Here is a 23,414-nt window from a genome sequence, read left to right as displayed (position 1 = left end):
TTGCCCCACAGATGCTCAATAGGGTTTAGGAGACATGCTTGGCCAGTCCATCGCCTTTACCCTCAGCTTCTTTAGCAAGGCAGTGGTCATCTTGGAGGTGTTTTTGGGATCATTATGTTGGAATACAGAAAAAGAGGGGTGGGGGTTGTAGTTTGGAGATAAAGGTAGGTCTCATCTCTATAATTGTAGACAAGAAAAGCAGATTCCCCACTAATTGGGACTGTAATGACCTACATGCAAACTATAGAGTATAGAGTAGATGTAGAAAAGTTGTATAAAAGTATACATTTTTATTAAATAGATAATAAAAGCATGTTTATTTAAAACCAAAAGCGGAATGATCAGCAGCAGAGAGAGATAAAGAAGTAGAAGGGAATTACCATCCTAGGATCCCCCACAAGCAACAGTGTCTCCGACAAGACTAGACAGGCTTAACTGCTTGCCGACCGCCGCACGACTATTTACTGCGGCGGTCAGCCCCTCACAGGCAAAGCGACGTAGTACTACGTCAATAGCCTGTGAGGGTCTAGGGAGGTCGCGCGCGCAGCCGGAGGCGCGGTCACGGGCCCCCCCGCGCGTGTGACCGGCGGACCCGATGTCCGATGACCACTTGCGATCGTCCGGTGCAGAGGGAGAAAAGCAGGCGGCTAATGTAAACAAGCCGCCTGTCATTCTCCCCTGTGTAGGAATAGTGATCATACGGTTCTACTATGTAGGACCGTTGATCACTGTGCCTACACCTCAAGCCACAGCCAATCACAGTTAGAATCACGCCCCTAGGGACACACATAACCCCTCCCTCTCAAAAAAAGTTAACCCCTTCACTCCCAGTGTCATTTTACAGTAACAGTGCATATGTATATCACTGATTACCGTAGAAATGTCACTGGTAACCCCAAAAGTGTCAAAAATGTCAGTCAAGGGTCCGATCTGTCCGCCGCAATGTCGCAGTACCGCAAAAAAAATCACAGATCGCCGCCATTACGCGTTAAAAAAAAAAATGACAAAAATCTTTCCCTTTTTTAGTAAAAGTGATAACTTTTGCGCAAACCAATCAAAATACGATTTTTGCGATTTTTTTTACCAAACATATGTAGCATAAAACAAATTGGCCAAAAATGTTAAAAAATTTTGATTTTTACATTTTTTTTGGAGAATTTCATATAAAAAAATGTGAAAAATATTGTTATTTTTGCAAAATTGACGCTCTTTTTTTGTTTATAGTGCATGATCAAAAAACCACACAGGTGATCAAATACCACCAAAAGAAAGCTCTGTTTGTGGGAAAAAAGGACGTCAAATTCGTTTAGATACAGTGTCGCACGACCGCGCAATTGTCCGTTAAAGTCACGCAGTGCCGAATCCCAAAATAGGCCCTGGTCAGGAAGGGGGTAAAATCTTCCGGGGCTTAAGTGGTTGAGGCATGGTCAACACATGGGGATATGTAGAATTGGTCTGTATGCAGCAAATGAATAAAGGAAAAGGCAGGGAAGAAATCTTGCTTGATGGTCACACTCTGCAGCAGCATATAGACCACACCGCCATCATTAAATGTTTGTCCAAGTCTAATGACTTCCATTTTAAGCAACTAGGTTATTACAAGATGCATGATACCCCTGAAGAAGGAATAATTAACTATTTAGAAACGCGTTGGGTTTGCTTGCCTTGTACCATGTTTTTCCATCTCTGTATGAGCCACCATCTTTTATGGAAAGTCTATGGGTGCATGTATGCATTAGACATGTATATGCCTTTGCTGTTTGAACAACCATGTTCTATTTGTTGTTGAAATCCCTAATGCATTTACGATTATCTATTTAATAAAAATGTATACTTTTATACAACTTTTCTACATCTACTCTTTATACTTTGCATGTAGGTCACTATAGTCCAAATTAGAGGAGAATATGCTTTTCTTATGTTAGAATACTTCCCTGCGGCCAAGTCTTCAAAGGGAGGGGATCATGCTCTGCTTCAGTATGTCACAGTACATGTTGGCATTCATGGTTCCCTAAATGAACTGTAGCTCCCCAGTGCCGGCAGCACTCATGCAGCCCCAGACCACCATGCTTGACTGTAGGCAAGAAACACCTGTCTTTGCACTTCTCACCTGGTTGCCACCACACGCGCTTGACACCATCTGAAACAAACAAGTTTATCTTGGTCTTCTTGTCTTTAGCACACTGTTTGCAGGCTTTCTTGTGCATAATCTTTAGAAGAGGCCTCCTTCTGGGATGACAGCAATGCAGACCAATTTGATGCAGTGTGCAGCATATGGTCTGAGCACTGATAGACTGATCTCCCACCCCTTCATCCTCTGGAGCACTTATACGTCTATTTTCCAAAGAAAACCTCTGGATAAGACGCTGAGCTTGTGTACTCAACTCCTTTGGTCGACCATAACGAGGCCTGTTCTAAGTGGAACCTGTCCTGTTAAACCACTGTATGGTTTTGGCCACAGTGCTGCAGCTATGTTTCAGGGTCTTGGCAATCTTCTTGTAGCCTAGGCCATCTTTATGTAGAGCAACAATTCTTTTTTTCAGATCCTCACAGTTCTTTGCCACGAGGTGCCATGTTGAACTTCCAGTGACCAGTATAAGAGTGAAAGGGATAACACCAAATTTAACACACCTGCTCCTCATTCACACCTGAGACCTTGTAACACTAACAAGTCACATGACACCGGGGAGGGAAAATTGTAGCAAAGTGTAATTTCTTCAGTGTTGGCACATGAAAAGATATAATAAAATACTTACAAAAATGTGAGGGGAGTACTCAATTTTGTGAGATACTGTATATCTGCAGTTTGAGATCAGAGGAACTCCTGCCTTTGACTGCTAGTGTCATTAGATTTGATGTCACTACTGTGCGGTCACTGATTTCCATGCTGGAAACTAACATAAGAAAGCAAAGCCTTGCCTCTAGCAAGATGGCCACTTCCATACAAAGACACAGTGCAGAACAAGGCATGGAAATTCAGAAATAGGGAAAAGATTACTCACAAAAAGAACACAGGCAATACCGGTGATAAGGCATTTGCCCTCTACCCATCTTCCACAAGGATATTTCTCTGTAATGCTTCCAGAAAACATTTTCACAAAAACATACTTGGTTTGCATAAACTGCAATTTATTTTTAAGCTGGCCAACATCACCAAATTGATCCCTCTGTGCTCCCCACTCTACCTGCTAAATGTCAAACACCTACATATACATAATGAACCTTAACGGAAATGGTGTCAACATGTTAGAAACTGACACAAAAGTAAGAGAGCTACAGAACCAGATATAATCACTGATCTTTTTTCCCCACTTCTTTTGTACTAAGCAGGTTAGAGACCAGATGTAATTTTGTAGCTTGCAGGTCAAGCAGGCACCTGCACCAGGCTATGCACAATGCCCCAGCTCATTTGCAGGAACTGGCCAGTACCAAGTGCAGCATTGTGGGATCATAAGGCGAGAATCACATGTTCTGCCAACAAGTATTATGCAGAGGATCAGGTTGCAATTTGAGCAGCAGAGGATCATTGCTTCCATAATAAACAAGAATATTACTATTATTTTAAAAAGATGCTGAAGGGGTATAAATATCCCAAGCAGAAAGATTGTTTTTTTAAGTGGAAACTGCCAAAATCACAAAAACATAATATACACATATTCTGTGTCATACATAAATAAGAACATAGCAAAAATAGGGGGGGGGGGAGAACAACATCACCCTATAAGTTAGAACATACAAAGCCATCAAATATGTGTAGTCAATCGAAAACACAATATGCCAACATGTTTTGCGGTATATCCTCTCCGCTTTTCCACAAATACCTAGCATATACATAGACAAAAAAGTGTAATATGATATGAGAAAAAAGAAAAAAAAACCCACAACACCACCCCCACATTTACCAAAATAGTCAAAAGGCAAAAAACGTGATTATCAGTAGTGGTCCAGCAAAGGGGAGACTGAAAATATAGATATGTCCATCAAATACTCCAAGCGCTCAGATATCCCTAATATAGCTAAAAATACTTCCAAGTTCACCAAGCTATATTGTGGGCTAAATCGTAACACCCTATGAGTATACAAAAAGAAAAAAAAAGGAAAGTGAAAACCGAGACAAAATCACAAAAGGAAAACACAATTTTGTCCCTGTCCACAATCCTAGAGCTAGCTTGTAACATCTCTGATAATCCCTGGAAAATTCACCTTTCTTACCTTGGCATCACAAGTGACTAGCTGTAAACCAGGCATCCATGTTAATTGTCAGACAGAAATGTATCATACACTTGCAGTATAGTACCCAACCATACCAATAGACCCAACATCCTAACCCCCCTCTTATACCACAGAGGGGGGCGGTCCTATGGTGGGGGGCGCTCTCATTGGGCTTAAGTTAGTGATTAGAAGCAACTGAATTTACCCATATTATAGGTCAAACAATAGGCAGGGCGAACAAACATGCAGGGATAGAGGAAGGACAACAAAGCAACTGTCATACCGCAACTAGCATCCTCCAGGCAGCACGCATGTTACAAGTGTAGCACCCTCCTAGGTAGGCGCTAGGCAAACTCATATGTGGCCCTGTCTGCTTATCAGGGGGGCCTGAATTGTCAGCTTTCACGTTTCCAGGTGTGTCTGTTAAGTCTGGGGAGTCTCCCCACTGTATCCAATGAGGTATCTTGTTGGACGGTGGAGGAAACACCTAGCCAAAAGCACACCAGGGTTTAGGACTGGCCCAGTGGGTGGGGTTTGCCACAATGCACCCTGGGATTGGGAATAAATCCTGAGGGAACATGTGACACAGTGTCTTTTGGCGGGAGCATCGGTCCCAGGAGGAGGTGACAGCTGTCTCTCCTTCTGTAAAGTGTGAAGGCGGTCCAGGCAGTCAGCCTAGGGACCAGAGGTTGAGCTGGAGCTGCAGAAAGGATCCAGAGTGTGCTCACTGAGTGGAGCTGCTGGGCAGAGACCTTCAGGAAAAACAGTGTCGTGGGTATTCAAGATCTGCCCAGGGGTCTGCCTAAGAGAGGGGACCGCACCAGAAGGTCAAGGGGATCCAGGAGCCAGCTAACCAGTAATTGTGGCAGTGAAAGGGGGTGCCAAGTATTAAAGCCCTGAAGATAGGGAAGTAAAGGGGGCGCCAGTGTGGGCCCTGAAGTGTTCAGCAGTGCAATTAAAGCATACAGTCAGCTACCTCAGGAAGGAGTACCTCAGGGAGCTTAAAAGGACTTCAGCAGTCAAAGGCAAAGTCACAGTGTCAAGTCAGCGTTAACAGGCATTTGGCCAGCATTAACCAGTGTCAAGCAGTGTTTTCTAGAGTCCCTGCCTAATTGTGCATAGTTCAGTAGTTGGAGTATCCCACTCATCCCTTCTCCCATCCAAGTTCCTAAATAAACCCAAAAAACCCTAAGAAACTGGATTGGTTCTTGTCTCGGTGTTCACACTAGGAGAAACATGCCTAAAGGTACTTTTGTTGCTAGCGGTGACCCAGGGGGACTCACATCCAGCACCTTTGTTGGAAATTGTGCTACATTTGGGGGCTCATCCGGGATTTCACCTTGGGTTACCAGGCCGGTTGCTAACGACATCGGGCAAAGAACATTTTCTAAATCTCCAATTTTGTGTCCGGGACTTCAGCTCTGATGTCCAAGCCAAGTGTGAGGCATGTTCTACAGGGGACAGGGAGAGTGGGATGAAGATTTAAGTGCACTTGGAAGGTTGCCCGTGGCAACACAAATGTTCCAGTCAGTACTGCAAAATGGCGGGAACCTTCCACTTCAGCTATGAAATGTACTCTGCTATAAAGTATTGGAGAGGAGGGAAGAGGCCTTTGACTGTGAATAAAAACTGTCTGACAGAAAAAGGTCCAAGTGTGGATGGAGAAAATGGCGGCCAGGGGCACATGGAGCGGGGTGCCTGGGGCCAGGTGTGTGTCAAGGCTATATGGACTAATGTTGACTTGGATGGCATGGATTAATGCATACGACAGCGGGACATTCATTCTGTATAGCGACAGCAGCGATACTGTGAAGATTGCAGTCGGCCATGCCGGGAGAGGCAGTGGGGCTTTCTTCTGAGACAGTATGGTGGGCTTTACTTGTACATGTGTCGGTAAGAGGACTGTCAACCATGCATGCGACAGCAGGGCAATTCTCTGGCCTGGCAAAGAGGGACAGCTTGCTCCAGGAAAGGGAGGCGCAGCTGGGGCCCTGTTACAAGTAAGAAGAGTGGATGCATGTTTGGCGAGGGATGCTTGCAGTGACTTCCATGTCGGCTGAGGTGAAAGAGCGTGGCATTGGAAGGGTTACTGCACCACGCGGGAAAGCGCAAGCCAGAAAATTGTCGGTCGCTCCCAGCCAATCAGGAGTGACTAGGGGAGTCCATAGATTACTCCCCCCTTCGGGTATGGCTGAGAGGGAGACACGTGCGAGGAGAAGCACCATAGAGCTGGCTGATGGACAAAAGTGCGCAGCCGCAACTACTTCACCCATTGGTGGAGAACCTTTTCTTGGCAGATCCGGGAGCAGAACGAGAAGCCGCATCCGTCATTCGTATGGGATACCGGCATATGGATGGTGCCCGATGGAGGACTGGTTCTGTGCAGCGGAGGAAGCGTGGAGCATTTGGGCCTGGTATGTCCCCAGTGTGCAAGTGTGACTATGCGGGTGCAGGCATGGGGCCAGTGCGGGCATTGTGGCTATCTGCTGCTGCGGTCGGAGAGGAGTGAGGGTCGGCCCAGACAGCTGTGTGTGTCCTGGGAGAAAGGGATCACTCGTGAGATGATGGCCATGGAGTCAGGACCCCTCCACGGAGGTGGGAGGAGTGTATTCAGAGTCTTAATGCAGCTGGAGGCCATGCAACCTGGCAGTGGTGCAGCCTTGGCATTAGGAGGGACTCGGGCACAAGGAAGAGAGTGCATACAAGTACAGAGGGCCGGGAGGTGGCCAGTACCGCAGCAGAAACCAGGTCTGCCCCCATTCCCATTTCCAAAGAAAAATGGCCCGCCCATCAAGGCCTCAGCAGCTAGTGTGAGCAGTGAGGAAGAGGTCAGGGTTGTCAATGTGGGGTCTCCAAGTTTCCAGTACAAGTATGGGTCAATCGAGGAGGGGAGTGACAATTTGAAGTCGGAGGATGAAACAGAGTGGGACTGGGGCTCTGAAGTTGGAAGCAGTTCACCAAGTCCTGATTTAGTGGATGTGCCTGATAAGGAAACCAAAGAGTCCATAGAGAGAGGGGAGATGGCTCAAAGTTTGGGGTTCTGTGAGGTCTACTCAAATAGGGTCTCAAATTTAACCCCACCCACAAACTATGCCCGGGCTCAGGATCAGAACGAGGCCTATGGCTCCCTAATCAGGCGAGAGGAGACCCCATTCTCTTTAGCTGGGAGGGGTAAGAGGAAGACCCTCCCCAGATTCTCAAGAATGCAGCGGTGGCTGCAGAGTAAAGTGGCCATGGAATATGGCTATGATTATCGGTATGCTCCCAGGGAGATAATGCTGCAAATTGAGGCAAAGAGTCATGGTGCAATGAAGCAATCTGGGACTTTCTTTTTGTTTCCAAACCCTTCCGGGATCCTTCCAGGAGAGACTTATGGGATAAATTTACCTCTGTGAAAATGCAGTGGTACGTTGGGCGCTCAATTTATGTGGACCGGCTGGAAGTCCGCCGCCCAGATGGATCAGGCCAGGCTTGGTCGGTCCAAGTTCGGGACAGCCAGGGAAACCTTGTAAGGGTTCCCCACCCAGAGTACTACACAAGGAAATATTGTCTCCAAAAAGGGAAAAAGACAGTAATGGCTGGCTAGCCGGGGAAAAAAAAAATATAATTCTTAAGTTTAAAGTTTGCTTTTGAGACTTGTGGCTTTTATTGTTCATCTACACAAGTTCCCTGTTCTGCAGACCCTTTGGGGCACCAGGCCAGGGTCCTGAGGAGGAACTCCAACCTCACAGATCCTTTGGGCCATTGGGCCAGGATCTTCGGATTACAAATGACAGCTTAATGAGACTGTCCTTGAGCCATCGGGCAAAGAAAGAGGAACTGAATTACACGGGTGGCCGTTACAGTGATGGGCGGTGCATCCAGAAGGTCTGGTGGGGATGCTCTAAGACCCCCAATGTTTTCCCTGACTCGCCAGGACTGTAAGTCACTCAGGCTCCAGTGGTTTGGCCTGTTTCCCTGCAAGGAGAAGCATCAGTAAATAACAGCAGGAAGATGCTGTTTACGTTTCTCCAACGGACTCTGCAAAGGTAGCCATAAATTGAAAAACGGTCCTCTGCCACCGCGAAATGGAGAAAACGTTGATGACGCCACCACCGACCGGATGGATTTCATCTGAAACTTCGTCACCCACGCAAAGGGGTTCAGAGACTTGAGGTCCAGAATTGGATGCACTTTGCTATCCTTTCTGGGCACCATGAACAGGTTGAAATAGAACCCGCGAAACCTGTCCCACTGAAGGACTGGTATAACAACTCTTTGGGCAAGAAGATCTTGCACAGCCCCCTTGAGATCTCCTAAACGATCGGGAGACAGACGGATATTTGACGGAAAGATCCTGTCTGCGAGGCGAGATCGAATCTTGATCTTGTACCCTGAACGAATCAGTTTGTGAACCCCCTTGTCCTGAAGTTTGGACAACCCGGGTTCCTGAACAAGACACAGATGTTCCCCCCACCTCGCAAACGGGTGAGGGTGTCCTGGCAGGCGGAAGAAGACTGGGCCACCGCACCAGACTGACCGGTCGTGGGCTCACCAGACCAGGACTACTACTCACCGCCAGAGGCCTTGAAGGATGTTCCTTCGTCCTGCGCCCCTGAGGCCCCCGATAGGCCTAGAAAGAAGGGACCAGCCACGTGCAGGGTGATTAACCCTGTGCGGCTCGGGGCAGGAGGGTACTCATACCCCCTGTGAGACCCTTGACAACCCCAACCAAGGGGGTCCCCAAAAAGCCGTTCCTCCAATAAGGGATATCATACACAATCTATTTGGAGGCATGGTCGGCAAACCCAAACCATGCAGCGGGGCACAACCCCTACTGCGGATAACCTTGCGACCAGAGGAGCCTCGTCCAGGGCCACGTCACACAGGAACACCATGGCTCAGGCTATACATTCCACCAGGGCAATAAGAGTCAGAGAGACCGACTCCACCACCAAGTTGTGTATAAGCACCTTGACCCATTCCGTATCTGTGAAACCAGCATGGAAGTGAACACAGGCATGAGGGGGGAGCCCGCCACCAAATAAATATGGCGGGAAACAGACTCCACACGCCCATTGATCGGGTCAATAAACACCAGGGAGTCCTTCAGGGGCACCACCGTGGAGTTATTTAATCCGGAAACAGTGTGGTGCACCCCAGGTGACACCATGTGCAAAAGGATAGCGGCGTTGAAAAAACACTTAGGCACCGCCAGCGTGAGCTTAACGTGGTGCCACTGTATTGTGAAACTCCTTGGCACAGCAGAAACCTGACCCCACTTCTGGGCTGTGCTGGACCCGAAGGAAACCCGCTAACCTGACTGGGTAGGCTCATGATGCAAAATTGAAATTTAAAATTGTGAAAAATTTTCTGACAGAGCGAATAAGCAACCAAAGCGCATTCCTGCGCTGCAGCGGAGGAGGACCACCTCCCCTACTAAGTGCATGGACTGGAACCCCTCAGGGGGACGCTGTCTGTGGCAACCACTTCAGGCTCTGAAGAAGATGACAGAGAGCACCGGCTGCAGGTAGAGGGTGCTGCGGAAAGGTGCTCCGCATGTTCCGGAAGCGCAAAAAATAGATCAGCGGGGATAGGGTTAACCTTGGACTCATTTTGGCAGTAATACAAAAAAAGGGACACTGGCCTTTTAAATTGGCGAGTTCGCGGTCTGCACCGCGATCCCGCAACTGCTGCTGGAGGAAGCAGTAGACTTTTGGAAAAAAACACCCAAAATGCATTAAAAACCCCCACATGACAGAGACATATGAAAGTGAAAAATGCTCACCCCTGCAGTAACTGAAGATGGATGAAGGAAGTGACATCATCCACTAGAGGCCGACAGTGCCCTGAGCCACACAAAAATGGATGCCAATACAAGTTAATGGGGAAAAAAGCACGGGGAAAATGGCCGCCGCGGGAATCTATCAGGAAGACCCCCAGGACAAGGTAACAAGCCCCCACACCCCCCCCCCCAATGCAGCGTTTACCGCAGAGCACCCCCCTAAAGGAGGCAGGGACCGTCCAAACCGGCCAGGGGGGAAAACTACAGAGACCGCATGTTCTGACATCCCCGGAGTGGGCCCACATAACTCCCCCTCAGGTGACTGTTCCAGGAACACGGGGGGTAGCATCACTCACCATACCACGGACTGCGGGCTCTGCTCTGATACGGACCACCTCCCACCCTGAGTGGGGGTGCCGTCAGCCAAGGGGGGACGCTGCAACACAGGGCTTTCCAAAGTTGAGACGTCCTGGGAAAGCTCTCCGCAGGCTCGTCCCCATCCACATGGGCACCGTCGTGGCGAGGCCTGGGCGGACCACAACCTGCGCACGCTGGCTGGTCAGGCTGGGACACCATAAGGATCTAAATTATCCAGTGCGAGGCCCAGCCCGGCTGTCGCTTGTAGTTCTACAGGAGGATCCCCCTGACTAACTAGTGAGAGTGAGAAAAATCAAATCAAAACATTTTTCAAAGAAAAATAAAAAACCGAGACAGGAGTACCAGTTGGGAAACCTAATCCTACTCCTAACGCTAGGCAGCAAGAAACTGAAGAGCAGCACTGAATGGCTGAGGGTAATTTCGAGAGGGACAGCCCCTAGAGGTGTGTCTTTGTTTAACTCTTTTTTGTCAAGTTTTCACTACCTAGCCTGCTCCTGCAGAGGGGGCGCATTACCCAATAGTGAAGAACATCTGAACGGGCTGCGACTGCAGAGGACGTAAGAGAAAGGTACTTTTGTTGCTAACGGTGACCCAGGGGACCCACATCCAGCACTTTTGCTGGGAATTGTGCTACAAAAGCTAGCTCTAGGATTGTGGACATTGACTTCATTTTGTATTTGTTTCCTTTTCCTGTGATTTTTGTCTCGGTTTTCCCTTTCCTTTTTTTTGTATACTCATAGGGTGTTACAATATAGCTTGGTGAACTTGGATGTATTTTTGGCTATATTTGGGATATCTGGGCGCTTGGAGTATTTGATGGACATATCTATATTTTTGGTCTCCCCTTTTCTTGACCACTCCTGATAATCACAATTTTTGCCTTTTGACTATTTTGGTGTGTTTTTTTTTTTTCTCATATCATATTACACTTTTATGTCTATGTATATGTTAGGTATTCGTGAAAAATTATACGGAAAACATACAAGACAGCCCTAAAGAAGCGGAAAAGATATATTGCCAAACATGTTGGCATATTATGTTTTTCGACTGACTACACATACTTGATGGCTTTGTATGTTCTAACTTATAGGGTGATGTTCTTTCTCCCTCTATTTTTACTATGTTTCTTATTTATGTATGACACAGAATATGTGTATAATAAATGTATAGCTTGTATAGCTTTTGAAAAATGTTATGGTTTTGTGATTTTGGGAGTTACCACTTAAAAGACCAATCTTTCTGCTTGGGATATTTATACCCCTTCAGCACCTTTTTTATGTCATTTACTCGGGTCTGGTTTCCCACAATAAATGTGACTCACATCTTTCCTATTGAATATTATTATTATTAATAATATACAGGATTTATACAGCGCCAACAGTTTATGCAGCATTTTACAATATAAATGGGAAGCAATACAGTTACAATACAATAAAATACAAGAGGATTAAGAGGGCCCTGCTCAGAAGAGCCTACAATCTAATAGGGTGGAGCAATATAAAATAAAACAGGTTAAAATACCAGCTAATAGTAGCTTCACCGCCATGACTAAAATCCAGGATGTGCCAAACATCTTTTATTTACCTCTGTAAAGGAAGGAGATACATACAATTAAAGGAAATATAGAATTTTTGTACTCATCATACATTGAAATACTTAATGATAGTCATTGACTAAGCTTTTAATTGGAAATCAATCAATGGATTATTCTGCCCATCGGATTTTTGGCTCATCAATTAAATCTATTTTTTGGAGTACAGTATGGGACACATGCTATGTAATCATTATGACTAGGTTATATACATCTACCACCAGGTGATTTGGACACTGGAAATCTGCAGGGATATCCCCCTATATAACCCATACCATTCCCGGATAGCCTGTTATGCAGCAATCAATTAGATGATAATAAGGACAGAACTATCTGTGTCCCATACTATACTAAAAAAAAATTTTTTTTTCTTTATCAAATAGTTTTTATTGAAAGTTTTGTAAGTTAAAAAAAACAAAAACAAAAGCTTACATACAAAAAAGAAAAAAAAAAAAACGAACTGTATACACACGCAAAAAAATAAATACAGTAAAATTGACTTCAGCTCTGCAATTCTGAAAAGTGCTAGCTTACAGAACAGCCTAACAGCAGGCACTGACTTTGTATGTACTGGGACGGTGGCATTTTTTCCCGATGTTTTAGTAGTTAAGATTTCTATTATATAATTTTGAGTTAACTGCTGTATTTTGTATAGACTTACGAAAGGTGTAGTGTACTGCGCATTATTGGGATAATCAACCTAGTGGAATAGATATGTCCTTAATTATGCAGAGACTGCGTTTTGGTTAATTGACCATGTGTCTTAAGTCAGTGCATACCTGTCGCCCAGAGTACGATTAAGGATATATCAAGTCACCATACTTAACTAAGATTGCAAGTACAAAAGCACCAAGTACCAAGTAAATTGTTGTAAAAAAAAAAAAGGATTTTACTGGTAAGTTGAATATCCTATTAACTTAGTTGTATAGTACAGAAACACAGTACAAAAAGAATACATGTATAAATAAACTTGGCATAGAGCTAAATATCATACCTTTGCAACAGGCACAAACAGCCCAGAAGAGGGCTGGTAGCTAAGTTTTTTTTAATGAACTAAAAGAAAAGAATGCTATTGTGAGTACAAATAACTATATTTTCTATTATGTTCATTGAGAGGCACGGCTTTTTATTAAACATAAAAAAAATAAAATAAAATGTATCGCTAAACTCATGTTCCACCATGTCCTCATCCACCTCTACCAAATGTGCAAAATTGCTGCTCGCCAAAGGTTTAGACCTCATACATGAGGTCAAATGTGCTCATTTACCCAGGATCTTATATGTTGTTTGGATGATTGGCTCCATTTAACTCTCCTCTTTTTCCAACCTTCTCAAGCAATTGGCACAAACCACCAAGAAGGCTTCTTGTCTTGATTGCTGGTGTAGATGCTCCTGATCCAACATTTTGCTTGCCTGCACAGGAAAACCCAATTTTGAGTCCATTCAAGGTTCTCATTTTAACTGAAGGAAATAAAGTGGTGAATTGTGCTAATTGGTTGAGAAGGTTGGTAAAAGAGGAGAGAGTTAAAGCCACTCATCCAATCAACATATGAGATTCTGGGTAAATGAGCGCATTTGACATCTTGTATCCAGGGCCGTTGCAAGGACTTTTGACACCCTAGGCGAAATCTAATTTTGCCGCCCCCCCCCCCCCCCCCCCTTGGCTCTGCCCCTGACTGCACCCCCTTTCCCCTGCCCATGTATACGGTGTAGGTGGCAGGGGTCAGAAGTGTGTAATGCACAGAATGCAGGGGAGTGCAGGGTTGCGGGGTGCGCTACATACTGCGTGCAGTGTTGAGAGGTGCGCTAGGTACTGCGTGCAGGGTTGAGAGATGCGCTAGGTACTGTGTGCAGGGTTGAGAGATGCGCTAGGTACTGCGTGCAGGGTTGAGAGATGCGCTAGGTACTGTGTGCAGGGTTGAGAGGTGCGCTAGGTACTGAGTGCAGGGTTGAGGGGTTTGCTCTAAGTCTTGAGTGCAGGGTTTTGGGGTGCACTAGGTACTGCGTGCAGGGTTGAGAGGTGTGCTAGGTACTGAGTGCAGGGTTGCGGGGTGCGCTTTTTGGATAGTGCAAGGTTGTGGGATGCGCTAGGTACTGAGTGCAGGGTTGAGGTGTGTGCTACGTACTGCATGCAGGGTTAAGGGGTGTGCGTTAGGTACTGAGGAGGGGGGGGGAGGAGAGGGGGATGGAGAGTAGGAGGAATGGAGGGGGGGGTGGAGAGGAGGGGGTGTATAAAGAGGAAGGGGGGGGAAGGGGGGTGGAGGTGTATGGAGAGGAAGGAGGGGAGGAGAGGAGGGGGTTTATGGAAAGGAGGGGGGGGGAGAGGAGAGGTGGATGGAGAGGAGGGGGGGGAAAGGGGGTTGGAAGGGGGAGAGAGACGAGGTGGAGAGGATTCTCAATTAGTGTAGGCTGCAGAGTGCATGCTGGGAGTTGTAGCCCGTCATCCCAACAGCATGATGGATGTGGAGCCCCTCAGAACCACTGCAGATGGCATGCTGGGCATTGCAGTCCCTCTGCCTCACTGCAGAGGGCATGCTGGGCATTGCAGTCCATCTGCCTCACTGCAGAGGGCATGCTGGGCATTGCAGTTCCTCAGGATCACTGCAGAGGGCATGCTGAGCATTGCAGTTCCTCAGGATCACTGCAGGGGGCATGCTGGGCATTGCAGTTCCTCAGGATCACTGCGGTGGGCATGCTGGGCATTGCAGTCCATCTGCCTCACTGCAGAGGGCATGCTGAGCATTGCAGTTCCTCAGGATCACTGCAGAGGGCATGCTGGGCATTGCAGTCCCTTAGGATTACTGTGGTGGGCATGCTGGGTATTGCAGTCCATCTGCCTCACTGCAGAGGGCATGCTGCCCAGCCATCCACCTCCTCCAAATGTGCAAAATTGCTGCTCACCAAAGATTGAGACCTCATATGATACAAGCAGGGCCGGCGCTACCTATAGGCAAGGTAGGCGGTGGCCTAGAGCGCACATCAGTGGGGGGCGGCGCCTACCCTCCCTCTCTGCCTTCCTCGCTCTCCTCTCTCTCCCCCTCTCTGCCTTCTGCACTTGTGGAGAAGGAGCAGCATACCTTGAATCCCAAGCCAGCGGAGTGGAGGTGGAGTTGGCTGTCAAATTGATGCTGTGATGTCGGGAAGGGCGGGGCCGATATGCGGGGCTCCACCCGTGTGTCCCCTGTATAGTCTAGACAAAACAGCGGTGGGTGGTTGGTGGGCAGAGAAGAAGGTGGCCTGGAGCTGTCAAATGCACTCTCTGATGTCGGGAAGAGTGCCTTGGGTTTAAAGATACTTAGCTGGCAGACTGCAATGCCCAGCATGCCCACTGTAGGGATCCTGAGAAACTGCAATGCCCAGCATGCCCACGACAGTGATCATGAGGGACTGCAATGCCCAGCATGCCCTCTGCAGTGATCCTGAGGAACTGCAATGCTCAGCATTGCAGTTTCTCAGGATCCCTACAGTGGGCATGCTGGGCATTGCAGTTCCTCAGGATAACAACAGTGGGCATGCTGGGCATTGCAGTTCTTCAGGATCACTACAGTGGGCATGCTGGGCATTGCAGTCTGCCAGCTAAGTATCTTTAAACCCAAGGGAAGGCCATGCCGAAAGCTCCCCTATGGTACTTACCACAGACGGTGAAGTTGTAGTAGACAGTAGTCGGCACACTCGGCTACAAGTCACGTGGCTGCTCTGACTATACACTGACTTCTCTCTTCAGCACGCTCCTAAACCACGCCCCTTCACCGGCAAATTATACACAACTATAGATGCATAGGCAGTAGTTGGACCCGCCCCCTCCACCTTCTTCTCCACCCACCAACCACTTGCAGGGGACAAAGGGGCGGAGCCCCACATATCAGCCCCGCCCTTCCCGACATCAGAGAGTGCATTTGACAGCTCCAGGCCACCTTCTTCTCTGCCCACCAACCACCCACCGCTGTTTTGTCTAGACTATACAGGGGACAAACGGGTGGAGCCCCGCATATCGGCCCCGCCCTTCCCGACATCACAGCATCAATTTGACAGCCAACTCCACCTCCACTCCGCTGGCTTGGGATTCAAGGTATGCTGCTCCTTCTCCACAAGTGCAGAAGGCAGAGAGGGGGAGAGAGAGGAGAGCGAGGAAGGCAGAGAGGGAGGGCAGGCGCCGCCCCCCACTGATGTGCGCTCTAGGCCACCGCCTACCTTGCCTATAGGTAGCGCCGGCCCTGCTTGTATCATATGAGGTCTCAATCTTTGGTGAGCAACAATTTTGCACATTTGGAGGAGGTGGATGAGCACATGGTGAAACACGAGTTTTGGGATGAAAATTTGATTTAATATACACATTGGATTGATTCATTAAAGCGGAGTTCCACCCTGGGAATACATTTTTTAATAAAAATACCCCCGGGACAGTCAGGGCTAGTACATTGCACAATGACTAGCCTCTGATCTGTCCTGGGTTGCACTTACCTTTTAGGAGAAATACTTACCTTGAAAAAGTATTGTCCAGCGCTGCCATCTCCGGTGTGGGCAGCTTGAAGCCAGTGCGATCCTCTTCTGCGTCCTCTTCTGTCTTCTTGGGTCCCACGATGCACTGCACCAGCCCCGCCATCACTTCCGGTGTGCGCGCGTCATCCCTCCACAGCTTCTGGGCATGCTCAGAAGCTGTTTAGAAGGGAATGATGCGCGCACCCCGGAACTGACGTCGGGGCCGGTGCAGGCGCAATGATTCCTGGGAGCGATGGCATTCAGCTCCCAGGAATCATTGCAAAGCCAGGAAGTGACGACGGGTCGTGGCCGCTGAGGGGAGGAAGAAGGAAGTAAGGTAAGTATATTTTCTTCTATACGAGGTAAATAAAAAAAAAAATGCGATTATCCATTTGTTTTTCAGGTGACCCGGAGCGAGAAGATGGAGGTAAGTATAAATTTAGGGTGGAACTCCACTTTAAGGCACTTGAATGCAATTATTCGTTGGACTTTTTCTTGTGTGACCGTTGTTCACTATATAAATTTATGCACCATATTAATTTATTTTTGATTTATTAGTTTTTAGTATGTGAACGAAGCACATATATTACATTATTTTTGTTTACTTCAATAATTTATTTATTTAGTCTCTTACACTTCGTGGTAAAGGTTTGCGTGGAGACACATTTATTATCTGTTTTATTTCAATCCTTTGGCTAATCTTTCTTTAATCCAGCAGGGGCTGGAACATGTTCCAAAAGATTAACTTATCCTTTATTTTGGTGCTTCCAGTCTTACAAAGCCCTGCTTTTGAGAATATTCAGGAGATTTTCTTGTAATGTCTCAAAAGGTTGCTTTTTTATTGACCATTACTTTTGCAAGGCTTGTATCTAAGTTGTCAGCATTGTCCTGTGAATCCCCCCTTCCTGATTGTGCACAAGGACAAGGCAATTTTTTAGACCTGGTCATTCCTTTCTAAATAAGACAGTTTCTGCCCTTCACCTGAATGAAAATATTGTGCTCCCCTCTCTCTATTCAGCTCCTCCTCACCTGGGATGGGCAAACGATTCGGACCGAGCATGAGTCCGGGCCGAACATCGGCTGTTCGCCCGTTCGACAAACACCCGAATTATCGGGCGTTCAACCTTTTGTTTGGCCCGCCGAATAACCACAATGCACTGCACTGCTGCACAGTGCATTGGAAGCTCGGATTGGCTGAAGCAATGAAAGCTTTGCCCAATCAGGGCACAGGGCACTGTCAGAGCCATGATTGGAGAAAGTAATGATGATGACTCTATCCAATAATGGCTCGTTGCTCTTAGTCCCACCCCACACTATAAAATTATTCTTTAAATAGTGGCCATTTGTAGTGTGATAGTGGCGTGGAAAGATAGAACATTGGGCTCTGTTCAGTGATACTAGAGAGTTAGTGTGCTATTCTGACTCTATTGTCAGTGTAGAATAACAGTTTAGTGTGAATCTAGTGATAGTTCAGTCAGCGCTAGTGTAGTAAATGTTCATTTTTACTTTAGTGTTGTCAGGATTGTTGAGGAGATTATAAAAACATGGAATTATATAAAGGCCATATATATTCAGTTAGATACATAAAAATTTTGAGCAGCTTGGCATCCATTTTGTTTTGGGGGTGAGTGAAAGTTCTTATTCTTTTAAGCAAGATGTCTTTTACAGAAAGTCTTGAAGTTTCAACACAAGATTTTTGTTTTTCTTTAAGCCATAAATAATTAGTTTCTTGACACTTTATCAGATAGTGTCCAGCCAGTATGACGCCAAATACTAATGAGAGTGATGTTTAACAATGAACAATAACTTCAGTATGTCTTTATTTTAGGGCTCATTTAAAAATATATTTAGGATACAACCTCATTATGAGTAAGTAGTATATAGCACTATTTTATATATTATCGATATATTAGTGTGAACATTAGATATATATTGTTGGGTAGATATATATATATACTATTATTTTATTTTCTTTCTCTTATGCGTCTTGAACTAATTACTTCATTTTAAGGTATGTGAAAGAAGGGTATTCTGAGACACTAAGGTCATAAAACTTTATCCAAACAAACATATATCTTAACCACTTAAGCCCCGGAGGATTTGGCTGCTAAACGACCAGGGGGTATTTTGCGATTCGGCACTGCGTGACTTTAACTGGCAATTGCGCGGTCGTGCGACCCTGTACCTAAACGAATTTGGCGTCCTTTTTTTCCCACAAACAGAGCTTTCTTTGGCGGCATTTGATCACCTGTGCGATTTTTTGATCACGCGCTATAAACAAAAAAAGAGCGTCAATTTTGCAAAAATAGCAATATTTTTCCCTTTTTTTTATATGAAATTCCCCCCCAAAAAAATGTAAAAATCAAAATTTTTTAACATTTTCGGCCAATTTGTTTTATGCTACCTATGTTTGGTAAAAAAAATCGCAAAAAGCGTATTTTGATTGGTTTGCGCAAAAGTTATTGCGTTTACTGACTAAGGGAAAGATTTTTGTCATTTTTGTTGTTTTTTTTTTTAACGCGTAATGGCGGCGATCTGCGATTTTTTTTGCGTTACTGCGACATTGCGGCGGACAGATCGGACCCTTGACTGACATTTTTGACACTTTTGGGGTTACCAGTGACATTTCTACAGTAATCAGTGCTATATATATGCACTGTTACTGTAAAAATACACTGGTAGTGAAGGGGTTAACTTTATTTGAGAGGGAGGGGCTGTGTGTGTCCCTAGGGGCGTGATTCTTACTGTGATTGGCTGTGGCTTCAGCTGTATGCAGAATGATCAATGGATCTACATAGTAGATCCATATGATCAGCTCTTATACAGAGGGGAGAATGACAGGCAGCTTGTTTACACAAGCTGCCTGACTTTCTCCCTCTCCCCCGCCGATCGCAGAGTGGCCGGCGGACATCGGGTCCGCCGGTCACACGCGCGGGGGGGGTCTGTGACCACGCGGGAGCGCGCCTCCGGCGGCGCGCGCTCGCTCCCTAGACCCTCACAAGCTAGTGACGTAGCCCTACGTCACTTTGCCTGTGAGGGGCTGACCGCCGACGTAGATAGGCGTGCGGCGGTTGGCAAGTGGTTAAAGATAGAGTCTATTCTACGCTGAGGTGGTAGACGACAACCCAAATGATTTAATTTCTTTTTACCAGACATAGGTCAAAGGGTTATCTTTGGGAAAATAGTATAATTAAATTCAATGTCCCAAATTTGATCGCAACACAACACTGCCCTCTGGTGATTGCTTAATTTTGGGTCCAAGTCATTAGAATGTTAGGAATTGTACCCCTTAGGGACGTAAGAATTACATGGTAATGAGATCCTCGTCCACACTTCAGGTAGCATAAAGTTTTAGTCAGCTAGAGAGGGGGGGGGGGGATTGAAGAAACTGTGAGAGGAATGGTTGCTTTAAAGGAAGCTCTGAGACACTGATGGGGGGCATTTGATCCTGAAGCCAGGACAGCGTGACATCCCATTTAACAGAAACATTGTTTTGGTAAAGTATACATTCTAAATGGCCTTATCCATATACTCCTAATTGATCCATTCTCACACCTAAACTGTTAGCATCAAAATTTGAATTTAAATCATTCTAACTGTAGTATTATTGGTTTCATTTTTCTTATCTTGGAATTTTAAGCTAATTTTGGCTTTAGTAAATGGTTCAGTTATGATGATATTCTTTATAGTAGATTGACTCAGTAGAAGTTTACTTTACCAAAAATCTCTGGACTTTTAATAAGTTTCAGTGCATGGTATAACAATTTGTATCCATGTAACTTTATTTAAAATATTGGAATTATGAATATCTGTGGGATGAGAGAAGTCACGTGTCAAATCTGTCATATTGGTTGCCATCTTTTATGTCCTCCTGGTAGACTATTAATCATATTCTAGAACTCATTGGTTATGGTTATTTTACTATTCTGAGATAATATTCTTTGATTATAATTCTCATATTACCTGTGTGATATATTTTATTGCATTTTGTTCTAAACTTTGTGTTTATCACCAATTAGATTTTTGACATAGTATTTTGCACTGAAGTATTTAATAAATATATATATTTTTGCACAGAATTATATTCTCCTTATCTTCAGTTTAGCGTCACTTAAAACGATCTTGCATTTTTATTGATTTATGGAAAGAAGTTGAGAATCTCCTCACTTGACAGATCTTTGCTTATTTGCATAAATAGACACTGTTTATCAGAGCAGTATAAACATTCTGACATAATGAATCTAGTAATAGTACAGTGAGTTTAGGGAGTGACCATTTATTTTTACTTTACAGTTTTTTTTTTTTATTTGTTTTGTTTCATTTTTACAGTTTGTTTTGTCAGGGCAGGTTTACTGCATTATAGCTCAGTGTATGATTGAGTGCACATTTAAAGCAGTATATTTCTGTGCGTTAGTGCACGCATAATGCAGTATATTTTAGTGCGTTACATGCCATTTACTGCAGTTTTTTTCAGTGCGTTAGTGCATGTTTAACACAGTATATTTATGTGCGTTACTGTAAGTTTAACGCAGTACATTTCTGTGTGTTAGGCAGATATAACACATTACAATTCTGTGCGTTACTGCACGTTTTACGCAGTATATTTCAGATCATTACGCGCCGTTTAGCGCAGTATATTTCATTGCGTTACTGCACATTTAACGCAAAATATTTCTGTGCGTTACTGCAAGTTTAAACACAGCATATTTCAGTGCGTTAGGTGCCGTTTAACACAGTATATTTCTGTGTTAGTCCACATTTAACGCAGTATACTTTAGTGTGTTAGTGCATGTTTAATGCAGTACATTTCAGTGCATTACTACACGTTTAACGTACAGTGGGGATCGAAAGTTTGGGCACCCCAGGTAAAAATTTGTATTAATGTGCATAAAGAAGCCAAGGAAAGATGGAAAAATCTTCAAAAGGCATCAAATTACAGATTAGACATTCTTATAATATGTCAACAAAAGTTAGATTTTATTTCCATCATTTACACTTTCAAAATAACAGAAAACAAAAAAATGGTGTGTGCAAAAGTTTGAGCACCCTGCAGAGTTAATATCATGTACTGCCCCCTTTGGCAAGTATCACAGCTTGTAAACGCTTTTTGTAGCCAGCCAAGAGTCTTTCAATTCATGTTTGAGGTATCTTTGCCCATTCTTCCTTACAAAAGTCTTCCAGTTCTTTGAGATTTCTGGGCTGTCTGTCAAGCACTGCTCTTTTAGGGTCTATCCATAGATTTTCAATTATGTTGAGGTCAGGAGATTGTGAAGGCCATGGCAAAACCTTCAGTTTACGCCTCTTGATGTAATCCCCCTTGGATTTCGAGGTGTGTTTAGGATCATTATCCATTTGTAGAAGCCATCCTCTCTTTAACTTCAGCTTTTTCATAGATGGCATCAAGTTACCATCCAAAATTTGCTGAAATTTTAGTGAATCCATTTTTCCTTCTACTCGTTAGATGTTCCCTGTGCCACTGGCTGCAATACAACCCCAAAGCATGATTGATCCACCCCCATGCTTAACAGTTGGACAGAGGTTCTTTTCATTAAATTCTGTGCTCCTTCTTCTCCAAACGTACCTTTGCTCATTCCGGCCAAAAACTTCAATTTTAACCTCATCGGTCCATAGAACTTGTTTCCAAAATGCATCAGGCTTGTCTATATGTTAATTTGTTAAAGTTCAAACGCTGATTTTTGTGGTGAGGACGTAGAAGAGGTTTTCTTCTGATGACTCTTCCATGAAGACCATATTTGTACAAGTATCTCTTTATAGTGGAATAGTGTACCACAACTTCAGTGTCTGCCAGATCTTTCTGGAGGGATTGTGCAGTCAAACATGGGTTTTGAATTGTTTTTCTCACAATCCTGTGTCTGATATTTTTCTTGGTGTTCCAGATCTTGCTTTAACTTCCACTGTTCCTGATGATTGCCATTTCTTAATTACATTCCGAAGAGAGGATATTAACATCTGAAAACTCTTTGCTATCTTCTGATAGCCTTCTCCAGCTTTGTGAGCGTCAACTATTTTCAGTTTCAGTTTTCTAGACAACTGCTTAGAAGATCCTATGGTGCTGATTGTTGAGGCAAGGTCAGATGAGTCTGGGCATTTAAAACCTTTGAGACTGACATCACCTGGTCTTCCCAGAAGATGATTGAAAACAATCCATGACACTGGCAGGTCTCAGCCTTGCAAAGGGGGCAGTGCATGCTATAAATTCTGCAGGGTGCCCAAACTTTTGCAGACGCCATTTTTTTGTTTTCTGTAATTTTGAAAGTGTCAATGATGGAAATAAAATCGAACTTTTGTTGACATATTATAAGATTGTCTAATCTGTAATTTGATGCCTTTTGGAGATTTTTTCCATCTTTCCTTGGCTTCTTTATGCACACTAATACAAATTTTTACCTGGGTGCCCAAACTTTCGATCCCCACTGTAGTATATTTTTGTGCATTACTGCACATATAACGCAGTATATTTTTGTGCATTACTGCAAGTTTAACATAGTATATTTCAGTGCATTAGGTGCCATTTAACCACTTTCCGACCAGCCATCTTCGATATACGCGGCAGGTTCTTGTGAATCGCCGTACCTGTACGGGGGTTCGCTAAAACGATTCGTGCGCGCTCCCATTCACCAGCAGGGAAGCTAAATTCATGGGGCCAGCGGCCTTGATTGCCGCCGGGCACCCGCGATCGCTCCTCGTTGAGAGAGAACGGCGGTCTGCTGTTGTAAACACAGCAGACCATTGTTATCTCAGGAATCAATACAGAGCTCCTGTGTCCCTCCTATTTAGGAACACAGGTCTCTGTGTTGATTCCATGAATCCACCCCCCTCACAGTTTGAAAACCCCCCCCCATGTTCACATTTAACCCTTTGATCACCGCTTGGTTAACCCCTTCCCTGCAAGTGTCATTATTACAGTAGCAGTGCATATTTTTAGCAATGATTACTGTAGTAATGTCACTTCCCCCCCCAAAAGTGTCA

General features: G+C 45.0%; 1 protein-coding gene across 1 annotated transcript in view; it reads right to left on the bottom strand.

Annotated features, from left to right (window-relative positions):
• Nucleotides 1-23,414, bottom strand: part of IL31RA (interleukin 31 receptor A) — a gene marked incomplete at its 3' end in the record, with an annotated part of 127,450 nt that overhangs the window by 53,123 nt on the left and 50,913 nt on the right. The window contains exon 2 of the mRNA XM_082243878.1: nucleotides 11,876-11,940. Coding sequence (XP_082100004.1) covers nucleotides 11,876-11,927 — 52 coding nt within the window. The 5' untranslated portion in view covers nucleotides 11,928-11,940. The remainder of the gene's footprint in view (nucleotides 1-11,875; nucleotides 11,941-23,414) is intronic.

The sequence above is a fragment of the Pelophylax lessonae genome, assembly GCF_965119305.1.
Source record: "Pelophylax lessonae genome assembly, chromosome: 1".
Classification (NCBI taxonomy): Eukaryota; Metazoa; Chordata; class Amphibia; order Anura; family Ranidae; genus Pelophylax; species Pelophylax lessonae.
Note: the sequence above shows the minus strand (reverse complement) of the source record. Positions and strands in the feature narration are given on the sequence as shown.